This window comes from Pyrus communis, chromosome 9 (genome assembly GCF_963583255.1).
Source record: "Pyrus communis chromosome 9, drPyrComm1.1, whole genome shotgun sequence".
Classification (NCBI taxonomy): Eukaryota; Viridiplantae; Streptophyta; class Magnoliopsida; order Rosales; family Rosaceae; genus Pyrus; species Pyrus communis.
Window position 1 is genome coordinate 7,172,030 of NC_084811.1, and position 26,044 is coordinate 7,198,073.

Consider the following 26,044-nt stretch of genomic DNA (forward strand, 5'->3'; position numbering starts at 1 on the left):
TAGAGTTTTTAAGAAAAGAAAAAAAGAAAAATGTTAAATCAATAAGAAAAAATATATTATAATATGTATTAAATAATATAATAGTATAGTTTGTTAATTACCTGCTTCTTAGTCCGACATTGCACCAAACGCTTCACTAAGCTAGTCCAACTTAGTCTAGTCTAAACCAATCCAATTTAGTCCCTGCACTTAGTCCAGTCCGAGACAGTCCGGTGCAACAAACGCCCCCTTATGGAATTAATGTGAATAGCCATATTTTTTACTAGTAATTATAAACTTATGGAGCACTTTTGCTCGCATTCCTTATCCGACCGTGAGCATCACTACCATATTAGTTGTCCTAGACAGGTTTAAGTTTTGAAATTTGTTGAGTAAAGAGAATAAATTACACTCGTCCGACGGTACTTGACCGGGTGGTGATGCTCAAGCCATGCAGCATGAGGTTATAATACTTCATTCATACTTCTTTTTGGGTCAATAGACTAAACACCGTACATCTCAAAAAGTATAATCTTTGACAAATGATTAGGTCGTTTACCGTGTGAATAAATTCGCAGCAATGATCTGGTGTTCTAGAAATCATCGGAACCTAATTTATTGGCTTGTTTCTATTAGTTATTTCTCTAAACAGCGACACGACATGGCATGCACCTGAAAATTACGGAGAAAAAACGAGACGACATTCATTCATGAAGATCTAGACTTTCCTTTGAAGCCGAGTGAACCATACAGTAGTTCACGCGTGTAACCCTAGCTGTCGTTTAATGTACACAAAGGAAATTAACTTCACCGCCAAGATGACGACTTTTGGTTTAGCCATCAACATATTCATGGTTCGAGATGGTTGTTAGCCACGTTAATATGACCTAGTCCAAATCAAATGGAATTTATAAGTTGTAAAGCAAAAATATTGGAAACGCACAGCATGGGTACATGATATTTCTATTTTCTTAATTTATTACAAGTGTCGAAAAGTCAAATTCATTGCATTTGTCATGTTATTTAGGTCCAACAAACCTTCGTGACTATGCAATATTTGCTTAATGGTTTGTCTAGTTTAGCTAAACAAGACAAATCAATAGAAGTAGAAATATATTTTTTTAATTTTTCGTTTACCTTGACCAAATTTGTTAATTAAGGTCTTTATGGTAATCATATCCAACTCTAACCTTGCTGGCTTTTAGTTATATCACAAAGACAATAAGTTACAAGAACTTATATCAGTTAAAGTACTTCATTAATATATATAAAGGTATTTTAGCTAAAATAGTTTTTGAGATTGACATAATTAACTCATTCTTTTGGTCTTTGAGAAATTAATAGGAGTGGCCCCTAAGTTTGTTCACATTAATCGCTTTGGTTGTTCCATGAAAATCTCTGTTAAATAAGAATCAAAATGATAAAAATACCCTAACAATAGGCCAAAATGATTTGACAAAATTGAGGATATTTTGTTATTTTATTCTTATTTAATGGGGATTTTTCATGAAAAGACCAAAATAATTGATGATGGACAAACTCAGACACAAATTCTATCAATTTAAATTTCATAGATCAAAATGAGGAATTACGTCATTCTCATAATTATTTTGGCTAAAAAGCCATATATTAATTTTCAACTTGTTGAATGGAAAAGGAATATATAATCAAGAAGCCACACAGAAAGTTCAATATGTACAACGTCGGTCATGCATCTATACGAATTAAATGTCAACAAACCCTAACACCACAAATGGAGAGAGAAGAAATTTCAAATTGCAGGCTTTCCACACCTTTGCATTTTAACTATAGGGGTCAAGAATAAAACACGTATCAAATAAAACAAGTCAATAAACAATAACAAAATCAAAACAAAAAAAAAATAATAATAATAATAACCAAAAAACAAATAAGAAAAAATAGAAAATAGAACAAATGACAAATTGGGCTCCAACATAAAAAATTCAAAGAGGATCGTAGACGTACAGTTTCACCAACCTGCAGGAAGGTTGCAAACGCGTCCATGAATGTAGAGACGCCGCCTTATATTTCAACGTTCCCATCTCTATATATAGCGAGTCGTTGCCTTTTGTTGTTTCACAGTTCATAACCTCCTCCTCGTTATAAATCCACCCTTCTCCCTTCACTCTAATATCACAAATAAATCTCTCTCCTGAGTTTTTGTTTGTCCAACAAAACCCCACATTAGTTCTCAGATCCTCCACACATGGCGGTTTCCACCAAGTTTTTGGCTCTCTTCCTCTCCTTCCTATCCATCCATGTAGTTCTAGGTCAGTTGGTTATGACAATGTGTTTTCGATCGGCTATGGTTATGTACAATGTTCTTTAACTACTTAATTAAATGGTTTGCAGTTATTAAACTTGTTTTGATCATTTTTTTTTTCAGGTGAGTTTATATGCGAGGATTTGCCGAACGATGTTTGTGCATTTTCGGTGTCGTCGGCCGGGAAAAGGTGCTTGTTAGAGACCACGTCCAAGAAAGATGGAAGCATAGAGTATCAGTGCAGGACATCAGAAGTTGTGGTGGAGGGAGTGGCTGATTACATAGAGACAGATCAGTGCGTGCAGGCTTGTGGGATTGATAGGAAGTCGGTTGGGATTTCGTCTGATGCCCTCCTTGAGCCTCAGTTCATGGCTAAGCTCTGCTCTGCTCCTTGTTACCAAAAGTGCCCCAACATTGCTGACCTTTACTTCAACTTGGCAGCTGGAGAGGGTAAGAATATTTTCACAAATCATTAATTAAGTTTTTTATTTTCGATTAATTATATTATTTAGTGGTTCCAAACTTCCAGGTGGTTAAGAATGATTGTTTTGTCACACCTAAAACATTCCTTCTCTTCTTTTTAGGACTAATATTAAAACAAAAGAAGAGTAAGATAGATCGAGAATTATTTAATTTATTGGTGTATGGGTTACACTAGTGCATAAATCGGTTTGATATGCATAGCTATTTTAACAATTTTAATTTAAACATTTAATTACTGATATATCTCATACACTGATTTATTATAGAAAAACCCCATAATACTTTTAGGCATGCTTAAAAATGTTGCCTAGGAATATGCTTCACTTTGGTCTGCTTTCGTTTTCTTTTTCTGTCATGTTGATGGCATTGTGATACCTTCCTTGTGATGGATTTCCTTCTAATTTAATCAACCCCTTTTACTATGGTACACTTTAATAAAATGGAGGCATGTGATTCAACGAAATATTCTTACATACAACTGGTATATGCAACATTTTTTTTATAATTTGATTGTATCATATGTTGATCACATGACCAAGTTTTACTACGATTGTATATTATACATCTTATCCTTCTTGTATGTAAGAACTGTACAATGCAACATAATCTAATATAGAACTTAATTATATGTTTTGAAAAATGCAGGTGTATTCTTGCCCGATCTCTGCGACAAGCAGCGTTCCAACCCTCACCGTGCCATGATCGCGCTTCTGAGCTCTGGCGAGGCCGCCCCTAGTCCTCACGGCTCCCAATTACCATCAGGGTTGAGTGCGGCATATCCCCCTTCTGAGGCATTTGAACCTGCATCTGCTCCTAGTCCTATGTAATCATGCTATGTAGTTTCTGCAAATAATTTCTTTTGAATTATATAATATTAGTGTATATTAAGTGAGGAATAATTAAATTAGTTGGAAAAGAAGAGGGGGAAATTCGGTTCATTTTGTTTGTGGGTGGGATTTGTTGAGATATACAACCTTTATATCAAAAGTAATTGTGTTACTTACTTTACAAATGTCAGATCAATACATACAATGCTTATACATTTCTTCTCCAAAATTCCAAATAATCTAATTTGGGGGTTTTCAATTGATTAAAATTTATTTCCTTGCTATGCTTTGCTTTGCTATAGTAACAATTTGGTATCTAACTCACCATTCATGATAAATGAACCAAAAATAATTATAACTCAAGTAATTAAAAACATTTATCATGCACTGAGGTTCTGTGTTTGAATTGCCACTCTCACGCTGAGGCTTCTTTGTTTTTTTTTCTTTTTTGGAAACTCACGCTGCGGCTTCTCTATACAAAATAAAAATTAAAAGGCCAACAAATATAGTGCAAATTTTGGTCATGTGCTAACGTAATTGTCCACAAACCACAGTAAAGTTATTGATTTGCCATCCAGCATAGAAGTCCAATCCTGTCGAACTCTTTCGGAATTGGGCTACGATTTCTGGATAGTTTGGTCCGACTTAGATGGGCCTCTAAATACATTTTTACTTCCACGTTCATGTATTTTGTGGTACTGTAATTCAGTCACTTGTTACAACCCACATATATAAGTACCGCACAATTTCTTGAAACTTCAATGGCAGAAATACGATATTTGCAATATCAATACAAGAGAACCATCACAGAGTGATTTTGTGGTTAGGGATGAATTTCATATCCATATTTCACATGACACGTCATGAATTTGATTCCTAGCGCTAGTGTATCACACGATGATGGTATGAGAGATTGAAATACTTTTGTGAGTTTTTTTGCTCTGCAAGAGTGGACTGCCAAGCTACTGGTTTCCGTTATAAGGAAAAAAAAATATCAAGAGCTTGAAATTTCATGAAGCTAAACTAGAAACAATTAAGAACCTTTAAACCGGTGTCCTCCCTGTATATAGTTCATAATAATCTCCTTTTACTTTTCACTTAAACCTCTCCACTCACAAACTAATCTCTTTTTGTTTGTCAATTGGCGACAATCTTACACATATTAACCACATGGATTTATTGATCGTTTTTTTTCTTTTCCTTTTTCTTCTCTTCCTCTCTTCCCTGTTCATCCATGCATCTCTAGGTACACATATGTCATTACGTTTAATCATTAAACATGGTTAGTTCGAAATGAGAATTGTTATTAGCACTCCAAAATTCTCATTTTGCACTTCAAACTTTCTATAATTAGAAAGAAAAATACATTTGTGAGGAGTGTAGAATGAGATTTTTAAAGTGTTAATAGTTCATTTCGAAATTAATTAAACTTAAGAACATTGTGCGTTGTGTTTAGAATCTTGGTTTTAATTTATGGGTGAGATTATTTGTGAGTATTTTCCAAATGAGATTTGCGCATTTTCGGTAAACAGCGCTTGTTGGAGACGATGGTGAAGAAAGGCAGAAAGGTTGGACACGAATGCAAGACGTCGGGAGTGGTGGTAGAGAAGATGGCGGAGTACATAGAGACGGATGAGTGCATCAAGGCATGCGGTATTGATAGGAAGGCAATTGGAATTTCCTCTGATACCCTCTTCGACCCTCGAGTTCTCAATATGCTTTGTTCAACAGCGTGTTATCACAGGTGCCCTAACATTATTGAGCTTTACTTCAACATGGCTGTTGGAGAAGTTACGTAATCAAGATCTCGCAAAATCTACGCGCAGAAGATTGACGATTTTTCTTAATCTTAGAGCTTTAGTGATTATCTAACGTGGTATTAGAGTGTTCTAACTTGATGTACTAACTTTTTTTATTTTTTGGGTAAAAAAAATGTACTTACATTCTTTGTCAACTGTTTTAATTAAAATGCAGGAGTATTCTTGCCTTATCGATGCGAAAAACAACGTTCCAATCCTCACCGTGCCATGGAAGAAATTTCGAGTTATAGCGATGCTTCAGCACATGCCCCTCGTCCTGTTTCGCAAGAATATTCATGAAGAAAGCTTCATCCTGCATTTTCCCCTCGTCCCTTATAGCCATGCATGTTGCATGGTGCTCCTCTGGAATTTTGGAGGAGATTTGTAACATTAATGAAGCGTAATCCCTAATACTAGACCACCAAATTTCTGTTTCAAATAGTATGCATGTACCAGAGCCTTATCGTTTAAGAGTAGATGATGCCAGAAAACGCACACATTTAAACCAGTAGTGTAATTTGATTCACTTTTACTCATCACCTCTATTAGATAGGTGAATACACGTCCCACATATAGAAATCGACCATGCAATGTGATCAAGGCTATCATAACAAGATGCCAACTCATTTCGAAGTCAACTTGGACAACAAGGGCACAACTTAATCACATGCTGGAGAAATTATTAATACATGTGAAATCAAATTGTAATAGTCAGTTAGGACAATAGTAAATTGTAAGCAGTCACGTCCATAGTTGTTAGCATGTTATACGTTAGGTAAAGTGAAGATTCAGTAAAAAGCTTACAAGGAATGCATTTTTTCTTAAGATATTATTAACAGCTGTTAGTTTATAAGATCTAAACTAAAGATTATCTTTAATAACTTTTTTATGATTCAGATCATTTAGGCCTAAGCCTGCTTCTCAAAAAGGGAATACAGCCCAGAGAGATCCAAGTGATGTAGTTGTCTTTTTTTTTTTTTTTTTGCCCTTTTCAAACAAGGATATTCCAGTGTAATTCTAAGATGAGATAATTCTAAGAGGAGGAGTGTCTATACGAAGTAATCAATGAATCAGACATAATTAGGTATCGTAATTAACATAAATATTAAATTTTGTTATCATCAATGTAACTTGAACATGAGACTTTTTATGTACTAATGAATAAGAATACGACTAGATAATTTTACTTGTTCACAAAAAAAAAAAGAAAAAAAGAAACGAAAAGAGACCAGAGATAACGGGATTAAGTAAACAAAAGGTTGTCAAGTCATTCGGCGAATAAATTAGGAGACTACTTGAAATATTATGATTAAATAATTTATTGTGATTTTAGCCAAACAATGATGACCAACTTTTACAATACATCTGTGACTAATTTTATTACAAAGTTATTGATTTGTAACCAAAAGAATGAAATCGACCACGATATTATAATTTAAAGAATACAAAAAACGAAACAATATTTTGAGGTTTTCCAAACAACTTCTAACATTTGGGCAGATCAAGTGGCGGAGGAGGCAAAGTGGATTCTGGCGTCGGTCCATTTTCAACCTCAAAAGCCATGCCCAGCCCCCACGGCACATGAACGTCCAAATGACAATGCATGTACCAGATACCTGAGACAATAGTTTACAACAAATAATCAGAATTACTTATTAATAATATAATTAAAATGCAAGACATTTAACTGATGTGGTGCTTAGGAAAACTAACCTGGATTATTTGCTTGAAACCTGATGACAGCCCATCCTCCGACCGGCACACCAATTGTGTTACGTATTTGTGGATTAATGAAGTTAAATTTTTTGGGGTCATTAATGGGGTTGTAATTACCAAACCCTTGTGCCAACACATGGAAATTGAAGCCGTGGAGATGCATCGGATGGTTCTCGATCGCTAAGAACGCTGTGTTTTGAAGCACGACCTCTACCGTTGAATTGAATTTCAACGTCTTGACCTTGGTTGATTTTGGGGCGTATATCAACGACAGGTCAAAGCTAACGTTCGTGTCCGTGTAGTCAAACTTGACCGGAGGCTCGTCAGGAAAATCTCTGGTGTAAACCCCGCTCACGTTGTTAAATTGTGCTTCCATCATGGATGTATTGCTCGGAAGCACGAATGACTCGTTGTTCATGCTAGCAGACAATCGGTTAAAGAGCGGGCCCTGACATGTGGCATTTTCCGGACACATCTCCAAGTTGACGCTAATTGTCACAAACATGCGCTCGTCCACCTTGAGTGGGACCGGGACCCACTGGGGCCCGCCGGCGAGGCCGGTGAGATTGGTGAAGAACTTGTGGGCCAACGGTGTGTTGCGAGGGTTAGGCATTGAGGGCATAATGGGGGTTGATGACCTAGAGCCCTTGTAGACGATGATGCCTCTGGTGGTTGTGTTATCAAAGTTAATGTTTGCACTCGCATACGGAGTGGCGGCCATGAAATAGGATCCAATAGGTTGATTGAATTTAACGAGAACATCAGTGGTTTGGCCTGGTCCAGTAACCACCACATCGGTGACATAAGGAGTGGTATAGGTGGCGTCAATAGCGACAACTGTCATGTTGTGATTGGCTATCTTGAAGAAGAGTTGGTTATTGAGTGCAGCATTGATTAGGCGTAGAAGGTAGATCTTTCCTCTCACCACACTGAGCTGATATGTCTCTGATAAATTGATGTTAAATTATTAATATTCATCATGCAAAAGTAGTGTATAAAAATAAATAAATTGACGTGCATGCATGCATGATTACATACGATTTTGAGAGCAGTCGTATAGATCACCGGGAAGTCCATTTATGGTGTAAGCATTTGAACCGGTAGGAGCAATTCCGGTAGCTAGGGCTTCTTCCTCAATGTCAACAACATTACCATTGTACCACTCTCCTGCAATTCCATCAACCGGTTTATAATTAGTTATAAAAATCACCGTTTAAGTGTGTTTCATGATTAATGTAAACTAAGTTGAATTGTATAGTTTGATTGTTAATTACCTAATAATATGGGAACTTCTTTGGCGGGCTTGGGGAAGGGGAAGGACCGACCGACTTTTGGGTGGATTATGAGTGCTCCATGGACAGTTGCGCGGAGCCACGAAACGTGGGCATGCCACCAAAGGGTACCTTCTTGTCCGGTAATATTAAATTTGTATGTAAAACTTTGTCCAGGACGTATAGGGCATTGAGTTACATATGCAGGTCCATCCGCCCATGCACTCAAAAGCTGAAAGATTCCATGCCTGCATTAAGAAAGAAACTTTACAACATGAACAAAACATAACCCAACGTTCCCCTGGGGGATTGTTAATCAAGAAAAAAAATGACTAAGAAAATATGGGTATGCATTTGGTTCCAAGTAAAGTGATTTAGATACATAAAACTCACACTCTGTAACACATGTGGGTCCTAAATAATTTGGTTGGGTCATCTTTATTGAAGGGTGCGTTAGTAAGTGTGTTCAAATAGAATTCTTGTTTTGTTCTAGAATATGTTGAGGGGTAAATGATTTTGGATATGTAAACTAATATTTACCAGTGAATAGTAATGTTGTAGGGTGATTGGTTTAAAACGTGGACAATAAGTGTGTCTCCATCTCGTGCATATATTGTCGGTCCTGGATAGCTCCCATTTACTACAGTAATCGATTGATTCCGGCACAGTCGGCTAACTGTCATGTTGTTTACCTGAAACAATAGAAATAAAAAGAAAATTATGACTACTATTATTCAAAGGAAACATTCAAATAATTAGTGAGGAAATATGCATGACAAAACAAGGATCCCAAAGGGCTTGTTTGAATATTGTTTCTAAAAGCCGCTTCTATGACCCAAAAAAATTTTGAATTTTTCTGTCAAATTGAATCAGAAGTAATTTTGGATGTCAGAATGCTCTTTAGCCATTATGGGAACAGACTTACATTAAAAGAATGCTCAACAATTGCACCAGAGGCTACTGAAGAAGCCAATAGAGCTACAGCACAAACTAGCACAAATGCTAAGCGTGCCATGGGGAAGAAATTAAAGAACTAGCTGAAGGGGAAATGAGAAGTTTGAGAATCGTATACTGTTATGAAGGTATTGTATTACTCTTGTGATGTCTTAGAGATCGATATATGTTGTTTATATATAGGCATTTGGAAAGAAGCTGCGAACCCATTATTTCCACAAGTAGGTAATAAATTTTTATCATTTTGTTAATTAAGGACTTTGAAAAGTAGAACAAAATGACTGGTATTGTATATCCAGCTAACAGTTTGATTAAGTAGGCGATTCATCGGAGAATGCTAGCATAAAGATATATGAACAGAAGTCAGAAACTTGGTTCTGGAAGCAAACAAACCATGTTGAATAAGATCCTTTTGACCGTGGCCAATCTACGTACTTTACAGGCTGACGAACTAGAAGAACACGTTTGGATTTGGATTTGAATTCTCAATGTAAACATAATAAGACTTCTTCTCGATTGGTAAACAACTGATCGGCTCGGAAGAACGTTGACATTGGAAATACCAAATTTCGTTTTTTTATAAAGTGGAAAAGTTCGTGTGTGTTTGTAAATATTTTTCTTTCTTTCTTTTAATTTAATTTAGGAGGAATTCTCAGTACTTAATAAATTAAGAATAATGCTTGCATTTCTCAATGTGAGGATGTATATATTATGTATTTACGAATAACTTATTTTAACCGAATAAAATCAATGATCGAAAACGTTCAATTTATTAATCTTCATTTGAAGATCACTCATACAAACAATCATTTGAAGTGGAGATCGTTTAAGCATCCGAATATATCGAAAAAATGGACGGTTCATCATGAATATGTTACTTAATACTTACACTGTCGATTCGTTCTATACATTTAAATGATTAAATGATCTCCGATTAAAATTATTTTTGATATAGATGTTATTCGAATGAAGATTAAAAAATTGAATAATTTCAATTATAAATTTTGTACAATCAAGATACATTATTCACAAGAAAGAATGTGATCATCTCCTCAAAGGGGGATGCAATTTTTATCTAAATTAAAATTTTACTTTTAGCTATCCCCGATACAAAATTAGATTTTTATCCCTAAACTTTATATTTGTGTATCTAAACTCCTTGTATCATTGGTGTCTTACTTTATGCTATTCCGTAAATTGAGTAAAAAAAACTACTTTATTTTCGTTGTCGTGTGACAGACAGGGACTCAATTGGTATTTTCAGCTCATTTTCTCATTTGGTGAAACCCTAGGCTAAACTACTACACGTACATTCCATCTTTGACCTAAAAGGACAAAGACAGTCTGCTTTCTTACTTTCTTTCGGTGTCCTTGCGTGTTCTTTTGTTTATGTGATCATGGTTATACCACGTTAATATTTTATATTATTATTTATTTTTATCTTATTATCTCTATAAAAAAATAATATAAAATATGAACATAACTTAATCATGATCTTACAAAACAGAATAGCATAGAAAACATCAAAAGTGATAAGGCAGACAATCTTTGTCCCTATTAAAATCCCAGAAATACAAAACTTCTGCAGGGCACCTTCCACAGTTGTATCAATGGTCACTTCAAAGACATTGTCAAGCCTATTTTAATCATCGTGTCATATTCAAAAGACACGTTCTGATTCCTGAAGCCGTCATGGTCAATACGCATGCGGTGCAGCTGTTGACAAAAATATTTTATGACTCAAATCGACTATTCAAGAATCAACATCATTCGTGTCGATATCGTGGATGAATAAACATACTATCCAAGAATTTTTATTATTCGTTTTGAGTGTAAGACTATCCAAAATTTTAGAACATAAATGTGAGGAACCTCCAAATGTTTAATACGGATTTTTTTTTATATATATATTAAGTATTTGATGTAATACCTACTAAACATATCTTAACAGATTGTGAGACAGTACAAATTCTCTCGATATCACTCATTAAATTACTTCAGCATATGTCGATATTTGTTGATATATGTGTAACATGATTTGATTAATGATAACAAATTCATCAAGTGTTCGACAAAATACCTCACTGAATAAACCAAAATATTTTTTACGCTCTTTGCTTTTCGTTTCTATCTAACATTGAGACTCCCCAAAATTTGAATCATGAATCCACCACAGATACCCGTACAATTGCAAAAGTGAGTTATATATAAAAACGATATTTATTATATACTTTAATTATACATCAAAGTGACTAATGTAAAAAATAATAATTTCAAAAATGAAAGCATTAAAGCAGAACAAAGCCGCATGACTGAAACGGACGACATCCATATATTTCACATCACATAAACCTTGAATTAACCCGTAATACCGGAGGAGGATTCTCTACCTTTATATTTTCATTCTCTTTCATTCTCTTTCATTCTCTTCTTTCATATATTATTTTTTGTTTTATTATCTTTATAAAAAAAATTAGTATAAGATGTTGACGTGACTTAATCATGATTATTCAAATAGAAAGACATAAAATAATAAATAAATTAAAAGGATAAAGAATCATCCTCGTAACACCAAACCATCGCAGCCACGACCTTTGAAGATGCAAGGACATTCAAAATTTATTTTAACTTGGTTGACTCATCTAATTAAATTATTAATTAGGCTTAAAAGTTCTTCTATGGAATCAACGATTTCGTCTGTCTTTGTCGGAGGAAACTACAGGTATTAAAAGCAAAAGTAATCGCTCTATCTATTTCCCTTTTGTCGCCTTCTCATTTATATATATTAACTTTCCGTGGTTGATGATTTGGTGATATATTGAAATCGTATCAGGAAAAAAAAAAAAAAACTGTAAAGAACCCTAAAAATTCACACACGTAAAACACCTTTGATCGAGTCTATATATGGTGGCCTAATTACGTGCTTTTATTTTATTGGGTAAATCTCAGTTTACTACCTAAAGTTCTATGGTTTTTTACATTTAGTAGATGAAATTTTTTTCGTTCAAGAGTCATACCTAAAATGTTAATTTTAAGACAGTCTCATATATACGTTAGTCTGGCTCTTAAGTTCCCATTAACTAATAATGTGATGCCCTTGTGAACAATAACTGAGCATCACGTGTCATTAAGTGATTCACGTGAAAATTAAAAATTCAAAAAAAAAATTTCCGTCCAAATTTAAAATATTAAAATAAATAATTAAATAAAAGTATTTAAAAAAAAAAAGAAACTCAGAACGTCTTCCCCACCCGACATCCCTCCATCTCCTCCCCCCCCCTCCACGGCTCCACCCCTCCATCCCCTCCTTTCTTCTTGCCCTCAATCGAAAGCCGATCGGACTCAGTGCGAGGGAGAACATGTCGAACTGAAAGTCTCACCCCCGACCCGCCAGAAGCAAGGGTGTCCCAAAACCCCAAAAGGTCCTTCTCCCCAAGAATCCAGACCACAACAATCCAATCCCTCGAGCCCAATCTCAATTCCAATTTGAAAGTCCTGTACACACTGTTGTGACTCTGCACAGTTTGCTACAGCCTCTCTGTTTCGTGGGTTTGTACACACTGTTGTGTCAAATATTGCTACAGAAAAAAAGGGAAATTCAGATTTATTTATTTTTCGCACTAATTAAACAAAAAACGATTGATGGGTATTTCTCAGCGATTATTGTTCATTCGAAAACACAACAACCTGCACTAGATATTTTCGAATTTGAAAATCCTGATGGGTTCCCTTTCACTACAAGCTCACTTTCTCACAAGAAATGTTCATCAAAGCTGCTATCTTTACATTTCATGTATCAAAAAACTCACTCAGTAATCAATGGGCGACTCCAATTGATAAAATTGTTTGAATTTCTGCGTTCTCTGCTCGTTTTCTCAACTGGGTTTTCTCCAATTTTTTAACTTTACGGGTGCCCACATGGGATTGGGACCCGATCGAACACAGAGCAGCGAAGGTTTTGTGGAAGTGATTGGAGAATAGGGACGATGGAATCGGAGCTGGGTTTAATTGAGCAGTCGTTCATCAGCCGCTACTCGCTCTGGGTCCAGGAAGCTCTGGGGGAATTGGCCGACAGCTTCATGATCACTGACCCTTGGATTTCCGGGCACCCAATCGTGTTTGCGAGCAAAGGGTTCTTGAAAATGTCGGGATATTCGAAGAACGAGGTGGTCGGGAGGAACGGCAGAGTGTTTCAGGGTCCGGGGACTTGCAGGCGGTCGGTCATGGTGGTCCGGGAGGCCATCAGGGAGGAGCGAGCTGTCCATGTTAATTTGCTGAATTATCGGAAAGACGGGATGCCGTTTTGGATGCTGTTTCATATGTGTCCTGTTTTTGGGAAGGAGGACGGGAGGGTGATCCATTTCGCGGAGTGATTTTTCAACGTGATCGGTACACGGAGTAATTTTAGTTAGTTTTAGTTTGTGTGTGATGGATGAATTGATTTTCTCTAGTTATTGTTTCGTAATACATGAATGCGATTTACTTATTTGTTTGATTGATAACTTATTCATGTATGCAAACTAAGTAGGCCTCCTTAATCAACGTACAAAAATAAGTTATCAATCAAACAAATAAGTAAACCGCATTCATGTTTTACGAAACAATAACTGGAGGAATCAATTCATATCACATACATGTTTATGACTTTGAATTCACCTTTAACTAAAAAGAAATTAGTTTCACATAATTGCAAAAGTTAACAACGAAATCAACATAATTGTAAAACTAAAACAAGGATAGAAGACAGCCCAGAGATGCTTCAGCACTCCCAAAAGCTTGGGCATAGGCACGGCACAAAGACTTCTCCCTTCCTTCCTTCTCCTTGCTATGGCACACCTTTGAAACTCTCTAAAAATCTCTCAATTGCTCTCTTCTATGTGTGATGGATGTGTGGTGTGAATTGTGGTGAGAGATGGATGGTGTGAATTGTCGTTGTAGTATAGTGGTAAGTATTCCCGCCTGTCACGGGGGTGACTCGGGTTCGTTCCTCGGCGACGGCACCAAAATTTGAAAATTTGATGTGATAGAAACTAACACACAAATTAAACCTTATTAAGATAGTTGTAGTATATGAAAGTAGGGATCATTCTAGGTCGGGGATTAACTAGGGATGCTAATCTACACAAATGTGACTCAAAAACACAAAACTAGACTTAGAAACACTCAACCAGACACTAAAAACTCAAAACACACTAAACAGACTCTAAACAACACAATACTAGCAAACAGACTCAAAACACTAAATTGGACAGATTTGAACACGTTTCTAACTAATCTAACACACTTAATTAAAGGGGGGGATTGATTTGGACGAAATTAATTAAACTAAACAGATTGCATAAACTAAACAGGTTAGACACGAAATTGGGTGTTTTAAGAGTGAAAGGCTAGTTAGAGGGTCGTTCTCCACACATGACACATATTCATATAAATCGATTTCTAGCTATTATTCCTTTAAACCATGAATGACAATGCCCCAAATTAATCATGAGAAGTACAAATTAACTTTCAGATTTTCCTAATCTCATTGAATTGGATGGATAACGTATTGACAACCAAATTATTCTTCAATAGTTTCCTACATGAACAGCATAATAGAGATACAATCAAAGATCATTAAGCTTTGTGAAAATCATAAGCATTGACAAGGGATTCGTAACTATGAACTGCATGATACTTCTGCCATGGATTTATTTAACACAATCATGACTAGTGACTTCCACTACTTGTAAATATAAGTTCATAACGATTAGGTGAAATTCCCTTATATTTTAGCATCAAATTCATGTATGCAAACTAAGTAAGCATCCTTAATCAACATACAAGAATAAGTATCAATCAAACAGATAAATAAATCGCATTCATGTTTTACGAAACAATATTGTAGAAAATCAATTCATATCACATATATGTTCATGGCTTTGAATTCACCTCTAACTAAAAAGAAATTAGTTCCACATAATTGTAGAAATTAACAACGAAATCAACATAATTGTAAAACTAAAACAAGGATAGAAGACACCCCAGAAACGCTCCAACACTCCCAAAAGCTATGTTTTCAAGCCTAGTTTTGTGTTTTTGAGTCAGTTTTAAGTAGATTAGCAATACCTCCTAATCCCCGGCCTAGAACGATCCCTACTTACCCATACTACAATTATAGGGTTTAATTTGTGTGTTAGAATATATGACATGAAATTTTGGCGTGTCATTATACAAATGGTGAGATATGTATGCTAAAAAGTTAATAACTTAAAAAATAAAATTTCCCACGACTCCTATTAAAACACGTTGTGTACCACTTGTGTTTCTGTCATAACTAAAAATTTCTCCATTTCGTGTGAGTTCAGATTCTGATTTCGAGGAAGCTGAGGCGGTCTGGTGGGAGAAATGGCGTTGGTTTGTGTGAGGAGGGGTCTAGGATGAGTGAGATTGTTTACTGATCATGTCGAAAAGAGGTGTGCTTTGATTCTTTGGTTGATTTGGGTCGTGTTTTGTCATTGGAATCTGCATTGGAGGGGATGGAGCCATGGAGGGTCTCGGGTGAGGAAGATGAAGGGGGTTCTAAGTTTTGTATTTTTTTTTTTGTTTTTTTAATTTTTTAATTTAATTAATTATTTTAATATTTTAAATTTGGACGGGAATTTTTTTTTAATTTTTAATTTCTACGTGAGCCCCTTAATGACACGTGGTCAGAGGGGGCGTTGGAGGAAAGCGAAAGGTGCAATCGCACAGGACCCCAAATTTGAAGGGGCCCCCAAAATTTTGCTATCTAATATTATGTAATAATGTTCTATATTTAGAAAATGGCTTTTGTTAGCATTTTAAAATCTCATTGCATTCCTTATAAGCGTAATTTTTTTTCTTTTTAAATATAAAACGGTAATGCTAAAAAGACTAAATTTGTAAACTAAATGATGTGTCACCAATAAGAAATAAGCACGTATATAAACTCATATGTCTAATTTACAAAATTTTAACTACAAATTTAGTCTCCCTAGCATTACTCAATATAAAAATTTAGAGTACAATGAGATATTCTCATTGTCAATAATAACACCCCAAAAAACGATGGGTTTTCAATTTTTTTATATAATAATGTCATATATTCAAGGGAAATTTTAAAGTTAGAGTTTTGAAGTTTTTTTCTTCATGTTTGGTTGTTTAAGATTGAACTGCTTTTGATTATTTAGTGAATGTTGTGTTAGCAACTTTTTTAAGAATAATTAATGACATTTGTAAACTTGCAATCAGTGAGTGCTAAAGTTTGTTTTGATTTAAGTGATTGTTTTCTAACATCAATACATTGGTTTTTTTTTTTTATTTTTTTTTTAACTATCTTAAGGAGGGACTCTTTTATAAATTCCGAATAGGGCCCTTGAAATCTCAGAGACGGCCTTGCACGTGGCGCCCAATCATTGTCCACATGAGCGCCACATCATCAGTTAACGAGAAACTTAACAGACAGACTAACGGATGTATGAGACTGTTTCAAAATTAACACTTTAGGTATGACTCTGAGATGAAAAAAACTTCATGTACTAAATGTTGAAAATCACGAAACTTGAGGATAGTAAACTGAGATTTACCCTATTTTGTTTTGTTGTTTCTTTGAACAATTGTATTATTTTACATAAATTAAATGAAGACTTCTCTACAACTAAGAGAAGAAAGATAAGAAGTTGGTCTAGTGGAAAGTGGCAACCACGATCTGGTTTTTTGACGTATGTTTTGCACTTGCACGTAAGCTCTGTTCATTTTACTATCAAATATAATATATAGGTGATCAAAATAGTCAAAATTGCATACAGTTTTTTTTGTTGATTAATTGCAGCATCTGGAATCCATCGGAAATACAATTTAGCCAATATATATGATGATAATACAAAAAAATGTCTTCTTTGAAACATTACTACTTCGCATTTAATGTTAATGATGTTTCTATAACATGAAATTTTATCGTGATAATTAAACAGTCAAATGATTTTAGATTGAATTGAATTTTTGTAAGGATGATCGATAAATTGAGACTTTCAAAATAGATGGTTCAAATTGTTAAAGTTCTATGTAGAGTAGGTCCCACAACTAATTTTCATTTTTTTTTTGGGGAAACTTGATATGAATCCAATTTTGTGAGTCATTTTTGAGATAAGTCCAATTATATTCCATGTCAGTTTTTTCATTTTCATACCAATTTACTCCTAAAATTACTTGTAAGTAATCAATATTATCCCTTGATTTTAGGATTAGTATTTGTGATAAGTTTTACCTATTTGAGGTTTAAAGAATAAAATTCCCTTAATGATAGGATAATTGTTGGAATAAAATTACTTCCTATATATCTCCAAGTCAGGATACGCCTCTTCATTTCTTCTTCATTTATCTATTATTTCTTTTTGGTTTGTTATCTAAAACCTTTTTCTTAGTTAGGATTTATCATTTGCCTTGCGAATCTTCTTCTTCTTCATCATTGTTCAGTTTTCCTCTTCTCTTCTCAGGCTTCCACTATATATGAAATTTGATTCATGTTTGATCAAAGAATGGAGGTCGGTTGGCTTCTTTCATCAAATTGCTGGTTGTGTTCAAATTAGTTAATTTCATGGTCAAAATTGAATCTTCATTTGAGTTGTATTTTTACTCAAATTAATTGGTTTCATGGCCGATATTAATCTACCTATATCACAAGATTTTGTTATATAACCTACCTCTATTATAGGTAGATTATATTTTTCTATTTCTATTATCTATCTCTACCACAGATTGCTTCTATATGTTTTCCTATATTACATAGTAATTTATCTTGCTTATAGGTAGGTAAATTGTGTATTTGTACCTCTCAATTCGTTTATCTACCTATTGATTAAATATATTTTCTTCGTTTGATATCTTACTTATAGGTATATGTACATTTATGTATTAGTACCTTTTAATTAGGTTGTATATTTTTGCAACTTAATCTATGATAAAAATATTTTATTTTATTAAACGGGTAAATAATTGAAACGTTTTTTAAATGTTTAGTGGGTTGCAGATGTTTAAATATTCAAAATTTGAAAACAAGGGGTAAAATAGGTTAAAAAAAATAGTTAAGTGGACCTAAATCAGAAATTTTAAAAAATTGGACTAAAGCCAATAGTACGTCAATTTTTTGGACCTATATCTTAATGCCCCTTTTTTTTTTTTGTAAAAATCAAAGGGCATGTGGGGAAGATAGTGGGTCGAATCGGTGATGGCATGTCATTACACTCTGATAAATATTTTTTCCCCATCTCCGCCTTCATACCCGAAAATTTCAAATCAATGAGGAACGACTTATCTGATTATAATTGTAATATTTTGTTCAACTGAAAATTTAGACTATTAAAAAAAAAAGAAAAAACTATCTGAATAATCATAATAGCAAATTCGATCATTAAAAAATGTTTTCTAATTTAATAAAGTCCACAAAACATTTTTTTACTGTGAAAAGGTTAAGTGGCAGAGCCATAATTCTTTGTGAGATAAGGCCTTAATTTCATATATGTTTTGAGAAAAAATTTCGAACTCATAACATGAGCAATTAAAGTAATCTTCACAAAACTGTAAGACACGTTAAATTTAATAGAAAGAATAAAAAAAGAAGTGTATAATAAAATTAAGTTGGAGTTAGAGAGCGAGGTAACCAGTAAAAAATTCGAAATTATAGGAAGAAAATACAAAGAATTCTAGTTTGAATTGTTTGACAGAAAAATGAGGCCAAAGGAGAGGCTTGCAAATAATAGTTGATTAGGTTGCTTTAGAAATAATAATGAAGTCAATTTTAAACTTTATCCCTAAGTTTCACTAAACCATGAAGACAAAATAAACAAAATGTTAGAAAAGTATAAGATATGGCGTCGTTTGACACACCTTGACTCGGTATGTCCACCTGGACTTCGAATCGAGTTGTGATGGCCGTCACCAAGAGGGCGGCGAAGCCATAAAGTGTAGTGATATGGAAAAAGTGAGTAAATTTAAACCTAAAAGTGCCTAAATGCAAGAGTGCGCATGTAAGCAAGATTGAACCCAATTCACATGTGATGTCAAAGCATAAGTAATGTACAATAGAAGTAGATTGAGAATTATACCATCGAATATAGTCACTATACCAAGATTTTCCAAGAGTCCTCGTCAACATGAAAGCTCAGCTACTAAAACCTGGAGGGGCAAAAAATGAAGGTGAGTGGGCCTAAAAATAAATCTTAGTGGGCCTAAAAATAAATTTTAGTAAAACCTTTTTGAAAATGTAATAACCGTTCACCGTAAAACAAGTATAGTTTCAATACATAGCATACTACATATAGTATGATAATACTTACCATAAATAGTAACAACTTGAAAATGCAAAATTTCACAAAATTTCATAAATAAACCATAGCGTACAACAACCATAATAACTCACATAAACGTATATCAAAATGAGTGCTCATCGTCATATGCTGACATACGAGTTCATTGCAGAGGTATTCTGGCATAAACATGATTGGGTGTAATAATGATTTACGCTTTAGTACTACAATCACGTAAAGACTGGCGCTGTGTGCATCACATACGAGTCCTAATTGCCTATAACAATCTAGAACAAGACTGGAACCTACAATGTATCCAAAGTGAGCGTACGGTGCGATGTGAATATACACTAGAAGACTGGTCCTAGCCCGGGCAAGTACTAACACCAGTGTAGCACACGATGAGCTGATAACATAAATATAATCATGCCACAATAATTCAACAATTCTAGTCAATATAATCCCATTTCCGAGCCGTAAATATAATTAAGGCATTCCCTTAGTCCGTCTACATGTGCATCCCGTAGGATTAATCATAATTTCCCAATAATACAACATTTCCTTATAACCATTAATTTAATTATGGCAATCACGTAGAAAATTCATTAATAAATCTATATGTGGAAACTAACAAATACACACACACACACACATGCACACGCACACGCACACACACACACACACACACTATATAAAAGAAAAGACTCACTCACACATACTTATGAGGTCACAGCCATTTGAACGTGTAAATATGGATCACCGATGTTAATCGTACCTAAGCATAATAGAGACCCATTAGTAAAACTCAATTAAAACATTTGAATTTGGAGAAACAGACGGTGGATTCAGAATCAGCGTGTCGAAATACGGTAAGAAGGGTCCCGGACAATTTTCGTAAAATGTAAATGGTCAACCCTAAAAAGTCAACCCAGACACCCCAGTGGTAAACTACGTTAAAAATTTAGAATTTCACTAAATGGATGTTAAAAACAGACTCGGGGCATCGAAATTAGCCTAGAAGGGTTTCTGAGAAATTTCGAAAAAGTCAACACAAGGAATATTTCAAGAATATTCTCATAATATTCTGAGTCCATTTCAAAAATGGGCCGGGCTGGAAAAGTGGCCCAAAGGTTTAGGCTTATGGTTTGTGGTGAGTTTGGGGTTAAGCCTTTTTTTTTTAATATACATATATATATATATATATATATATATATAAAACAGGTCGTGTTGACCTATTGGACTCGCGGGTTACACCCGCAGAACCCAGCAAGGAGAAAGCTAGAACTGGAATTGCCTGGGAAACTTCCTCGGCTTCGTTTAACTTCAAATTGGTTGGGAAACTTCCTTTGCGTTCCAAAAGTCACCAAACTTCTCAAAACTACTTGAAATATACAACAAAACACAATCTACTAGGTTTTAAAGGGTTTTCGAACGTTACCTTGTTGGAGACGATGAGAACTCGCCTCAGTTCTCCATTTTCAGTTTTTTTTTCCCGATATGAGTGCGGGTTCGAGAGTTGTTCGAGTTTTTGTTTTTTTTGTTTTTTTTTTTGGGCTTAGGTAGAGAGATAGACGAGGTGAGGATGATGGGGGTGCGGCTTGCTGACGAGGTGAGTGGTGGCAGTGCTGCAGCGGAGCACAGAGAGGAGAGAGAGAGGTCCAGGAGATTGAGAGAAAGAAGGGGAGAAAGAGATGGGTGAGTGGAAAGAGAGAATCCCAAAATGTGGGAGACAGTGTGCCAGATGGCAAGGTAGGAGAGGAAAGTTGGGATGTGGGCCCCATGGCCATAAAAATTTTAATTAAAATAATATAAAAATAAAAATAACTAAAATAGTAATTTTACAAAAGTATTTTTCAGATTCGTAGTTCCGTAAAATCTTCATTGTAACCTCGAATTCGATTTCGCTTGCGCCTACGCGTTTGTACCATCAGGTACTTTGAGAATACGGTAAAATAATAGCTCGCATACTTCATGAAAAACGGTCAACGAAAAGTCAACAATCTCGCCTCTAGAACTTTTTTGTCAATTCACTATTTTAAAATTAATAAAATCATAAAATAAGGGACGGGTTGTCACATCGTTTGACTCAACAAAAAAAATAGTAATATAAAAAATATTTCTTATTTCTAGTTTAACTTTGTCACATCTCGGCCTGGGCCCCACCACATCCGGGGCTCAACTCTACCGTAGCACGATATTGTCCGCTTTGGGCCCCGACCATGCCCCTATGGTTTTATTTCTAGGAACTCACACAAGAACTTCCCAATAGGTCACCCATCATGGGATTGCTCTCGCGCGCTATTCGCTTAACTTCGAAGTTTTGATGGAACCCGAAGCCAGTGAGTTCCCAAAAAGCCTTATGCTAGGTAGAGATGGGAATATACATATAAGGCTTACATGATCCACTCCTTTGGGTGATGTAGGATGTTACAATCCATCCCCCTTAGGGGCCCGACATCCTTGTCGGCACACTTCTAGCCAGAGATTGGCTCTGATACCAAATTGTCACATCCCGGTGTGAACACGAAAGATTCCTTGAAACAAGAAACCAGAATAACGTGTACAAAATAATATTTTTGTGTTTATGATTTTGGGGTTACGATCTCTCTCAAATTTGGTCCTCTGATTCTATCTTCGTAAGATGTAGATTTATTGATGAGTTGTTGATCCAAAGGGCCGTCGGGGCTTGATCTTGGATGAACAGTTGTAAGTTTCTTCAAGGGCCTTCGGGGCTTGATCTTGAATGTTGATGGATGAGCGGATCTTCAAGGGCTTTTGGGCTTGATCTTGAAGAATAGGTGTGTGGATTTGTTTGTTGATCCAAGGGTCGTCGGGGCTTGATCTTGAATGTTGATGGATGAGCGGATCTTCAAGGGCTTTTGGGCTTGATCTTGAAGAACGGTTGGTTTTCTTCAAGAGACGTCGAGGCTTGATCTTGAATGAACAATTGGTTTTCTTCAAGGGCTTTTGGGCTTGATCTTGAAGAATAGATGTGTGGATTTGTTTGTTGATCCAAGGGCCGTCGGGGCTTGATCTTGGGTGAACAGTTGTTGAACGGATCTTCAAGGGGCGTTGGGCTTGATCTTGAAGAATGGGTGTATGGGTTTGTTGAGGTTGTTGATCCAAAGGGCCGTTGGGGCTTGATCTTAGGATGAACGGATGATGAATGATGAACACTTTCTTCAAGGGGCCGTCGGGGCTTGATCTTGAGTTGGTGGGAGTTCTTCAAGGGCCGTTGGGGCTTGATCTTGAAGGAGGATTTGACGAAGAACGAAGAGTGCTTTCTTGATCCTTCGGAATTCTTGGGAATTTGGATGCTTGAGAGCTTTGGAGTTTCAAAGCTTCAAGGATTTGGGGAATTCTCTTCTAATTTTGGAGTAGAGAAATGTATTTGTGAATTCCTTGATGCTTGATACCTTGATGGAGAAGCCTATTTATAGGCTTTGAGAATGAATCACCACCACAAAATATTTTTTTCCTTTCCAAGCACCATTGCCTAATTTTCCCACTTAATGCAATATTGAAATTGAAGTGGTGTAACTTATGGCCTAATTTCCCACTTAATACCATTTTAAACTTGAAGTGGTCTAACTTATGGCCTAATTTCCCACTTAACACCATTTTAAACTTGAAATGTGTATGCTTTGTCATTGCCCAAAATGAGAAGAAAAACTTGTTTTGATCTTCAATGGATTGAAATGTGCTTACCTTGTCATTGCCCAAAATGAGAAGAAAAACTTATTTAATCTTCAAGGGTATTTCTTCCTATTTTGTTGAGTCACACGCCATGTGTACAATTTGTACAACACGTGGCGTATGCCATGTATGCCTTGACACGTCAAAACTTTAATGCATTGGTGAACATTTGTTTTACTGAAATTTCGATGTCTACAAATGCCCCCACTTCAAGGCGCGTCGTAGACATGTGCTTGTCACGTGTAGAAGATGCGTTTTGAAGTCCCTTAATGTAGATGTCAACCCAAGGGCCGTCGAGGCTTGATCTTGAATTGGGCTGGAAATTTCTTCAAGGGCCATTGAGGCTTGATCTTGAGTTCGACTGGAAGATTTTCTGGTTTCCTCCAATCGTTGATTTTCCACAGGTTTAGTCTTGAACTGGGCTGGAAATTTCTTCAAGGGCCATTGAGGCTTGATCTTGAGTTCGACTGGAAGATTTTCTGGTTTCCTCCAATCGTTGATTTTCCACAGGCTTAGTCTTGAACTGGGCTGCAGGAAATTTTTTCAAGGGCCATTGAGGCTTGATCTTGAGTTCGACTGGAAGATTTTCTGGTTTCCTCTAATCGTTGATTTTCCTTTGTGCTACTCTTGAACTGGGCAGCAGGAAATTTCTTCAAGGGCCATTGAGGCTTGATCTTGAGTTCGACTGGAAGATTTTCTGGTTTCCTCCAATCGTTGATTTTCCTTTGTGCTACTCTTGAACTGGGCAGCAGGAAATTTTTTTCAAGGGCCATTGAGGCTTGATCTTGAGTTCGACTGGAAGATTTTCTGGTTTCCTCCAATCGTTGATTTTCCTTTGTGCTACTCTTGAACTGGGCAGCAGGAAATTTCTTCAAGGGCCATTGAGGCTTGATCTTGAGTTCGACTGGAAGATTTTCTGGTTTCCTCCAATCGTTGATTTTCCTTTGTGCTACTCTTGAACTGGGCAGCAGGAAATTTTTTCAAGGGCCATCGAGGCTTGATCTTGAGTTCGACTGGAAGATTTTCTGGTTTCCTCCAATCGTTGATTTTCCTTTGTGCTACTCTTGAATTGGGCAGCAAATTCTTTTGGTCTCCCCTGAAGGTCTGAATTTACTCCTTTTATCTGGAGTTGAATTTGATTCAAGGGTGGAGAACAATTGATTTTGAATCGGGCTTGTGATTTCTTCAAGGGCCATCGAGGCTTGATCTTGAGTGAAAATAGGACCATGAGCGGTTTCAGGATTCAGACACATGGCAGGCAAGCACGAGGTGGAGGTGATGACCTGTTTCTTTGTTCAATCTTTCCAATTCGTATTGAAGAGGGTTAGAGGATAACTCAGCATATGCAGTTGTTGCGTTTGCTGACTATCCACAAGATTGATGTTTCATTGTCACTCATCTTAGCTGTTCTCCAAGCAGATGTGGTCTCTTCTCTGGAAGTGTATCAACCGTTGAAGATGACTACTCGAGAACAACGCTAGGTAAGCAACTAGGGAACAGATTCCAGGTAGTCGGTTCCAGATCGGAAGACTGACTCCAAGTGCCGGCTGATGGCTCTCTTTCACTTTGCCATGCGAGTAAGAACAAGGACAAAGGAAAGGACATGGAGAAGGCATGATATGAGATACCTTTGCTTTCGAAGAAGCATCGAATGAATCAGCACATATATTTGTTGTGCTTGTCTCCACATGCTTCGATGTATCATTTTTACTTGCCTTACTTGCTCCCCTTTGCAGAAGTGGTATTTCCTTATGCAGGTGTGGCATCTTCTCTTGTAGTATTTGTCCTCTGATGCAGGAGTTGAATGCAAACCTTGCATTTGAATGGACCCTCACTTCTTGGTGGCAGCGCAAGTTTGAGTGGAGGTTCCGACATATTGCTTTCTCTGTCCTTGTCTTGGCAGGTGAGAACAAGGGCAAAGGAAAAGACAGGGAAAAAGCATGATATGAGATACCTTTGCTTTCGCCCTTGATGATATGAGATACCTTTGCTTTTGAAGAAGCGGCGAATGGATCAGCATATGTATTTGTTGTGCTTGTCTCCACATACTTCAATCTACCGTTTCCTCCTGGGTCATCTGCACTCCAGGCATCTGGTATCTTCTTTGGGGAAGAAGAAAAAATTGAGTATTTCGAAAGGCTTTGCTGGGAGTGCGCCCTCAGAGGTGAGGAAGAGTTGGGCATTTTTTTTTTTCAGGTCTGCCTTGCCATAAAAGATGAAGGTCGACATATATAGGGATTTCCCAATAGCAAGTGGTGGTTATGTTCTTTTACCCTTGTCGACAAACGTCTCTTCGATTTTTTAACAAGCGTCTCTTCGATTTCTGAGCGAGTGCCTCTTCGAAAAAGTAGTCACGGGTGCGGCTCTGTCACCACGCTTGTTGGCAAAGGCGCGTAGTTGGGATGATAACCTTCACGTGTTTTCAACTTTGTCAGAGATCTTTTGACAAAGTTGAACGCGTTATCTGAAAAGCCGCGAAAGCGTCGCCGAACTTCACGCAGGAAAATCCGATTTTTTGAATCGGTGGTCGTGTCGCCTTGGCTTTTTATAGAGGTATCGATTACCTCCAACATGCACACTTTGAAGATCGCCCGTTTGTGAAAATCGTCTTCGGCCCTTTCTGATTTTACTCCATCCACATTTCTCTTTTAACCTTTTGACAATGGCTAACCCGTCTAACATTTGCTTAGATTTGAGTCTCAGCAGTGATCCGAGTGCGCCGCGTCAGGTA

General features: G+C 36.3%; 2 protein-coding genes and 1 pseudogene across 2 annotated transcripts; 2 read left to right on the forward strand and 1 right to left on the reverse strand.

Annotated features, from left to right (window-relative positions):
* The first annotated feature begins 2,072 nt into the window (after positions 1–2,072).
* LOC137746006 (uncharacterized) lies at positions 2,073–3,758 on the forward strand. Its single transcript, XM_068486048.1, has 3 exons — positions 2,073–2,270; positions 2,387–2,713; positions 3,392–3,758. The coding sequence occupies exons 1-3, from the start codon at positions 2,207–2,209 to the stop codon at positions 3,571–3,573; spliced, it is 573 nt and encodes a 190-aa protein (XP_068342149.1). The 5' UTR covers positions 2,073–2,206; the 3' UTR covers positions 3,574–3,758.
* Positions 3,759–6,753: 2,995 nt separating this feature from the next.
* LOC137744019 (laccase-7-like) lies at positions 6,754–9,374 on the reverse strand. The gene is made up of 6 exons (XM_068483880.1): positions 9,285–9,374; positions 8,900–9,051; positions 8,363–8,607; positions 8,127–8,255; positions 7,086–8,033; positions 6,754–6,988 (listed from the first exon to the last, which is right to left on the reverse strand). The coding sequence occupies exons 1-6, from the start codon at positions 9,372–9,374 to the stop codon at positions 6,858–6,860; spliced, it is 1,695 nt and encodes a 564-aa protein (XP_068339981.1). The 3' UTR covers positions 6,754–6,857.
* A 3,393-nt stretch (positions 9,375–12,767) lies between these two features.
* Positions 12,768–21,316, forward strand: LOC137744290 (protein TWIN LOV 1-like; annotated as a pseudogene).
* Positions 21,317–26,044: the final 4,728 nt, after the last annotated feature.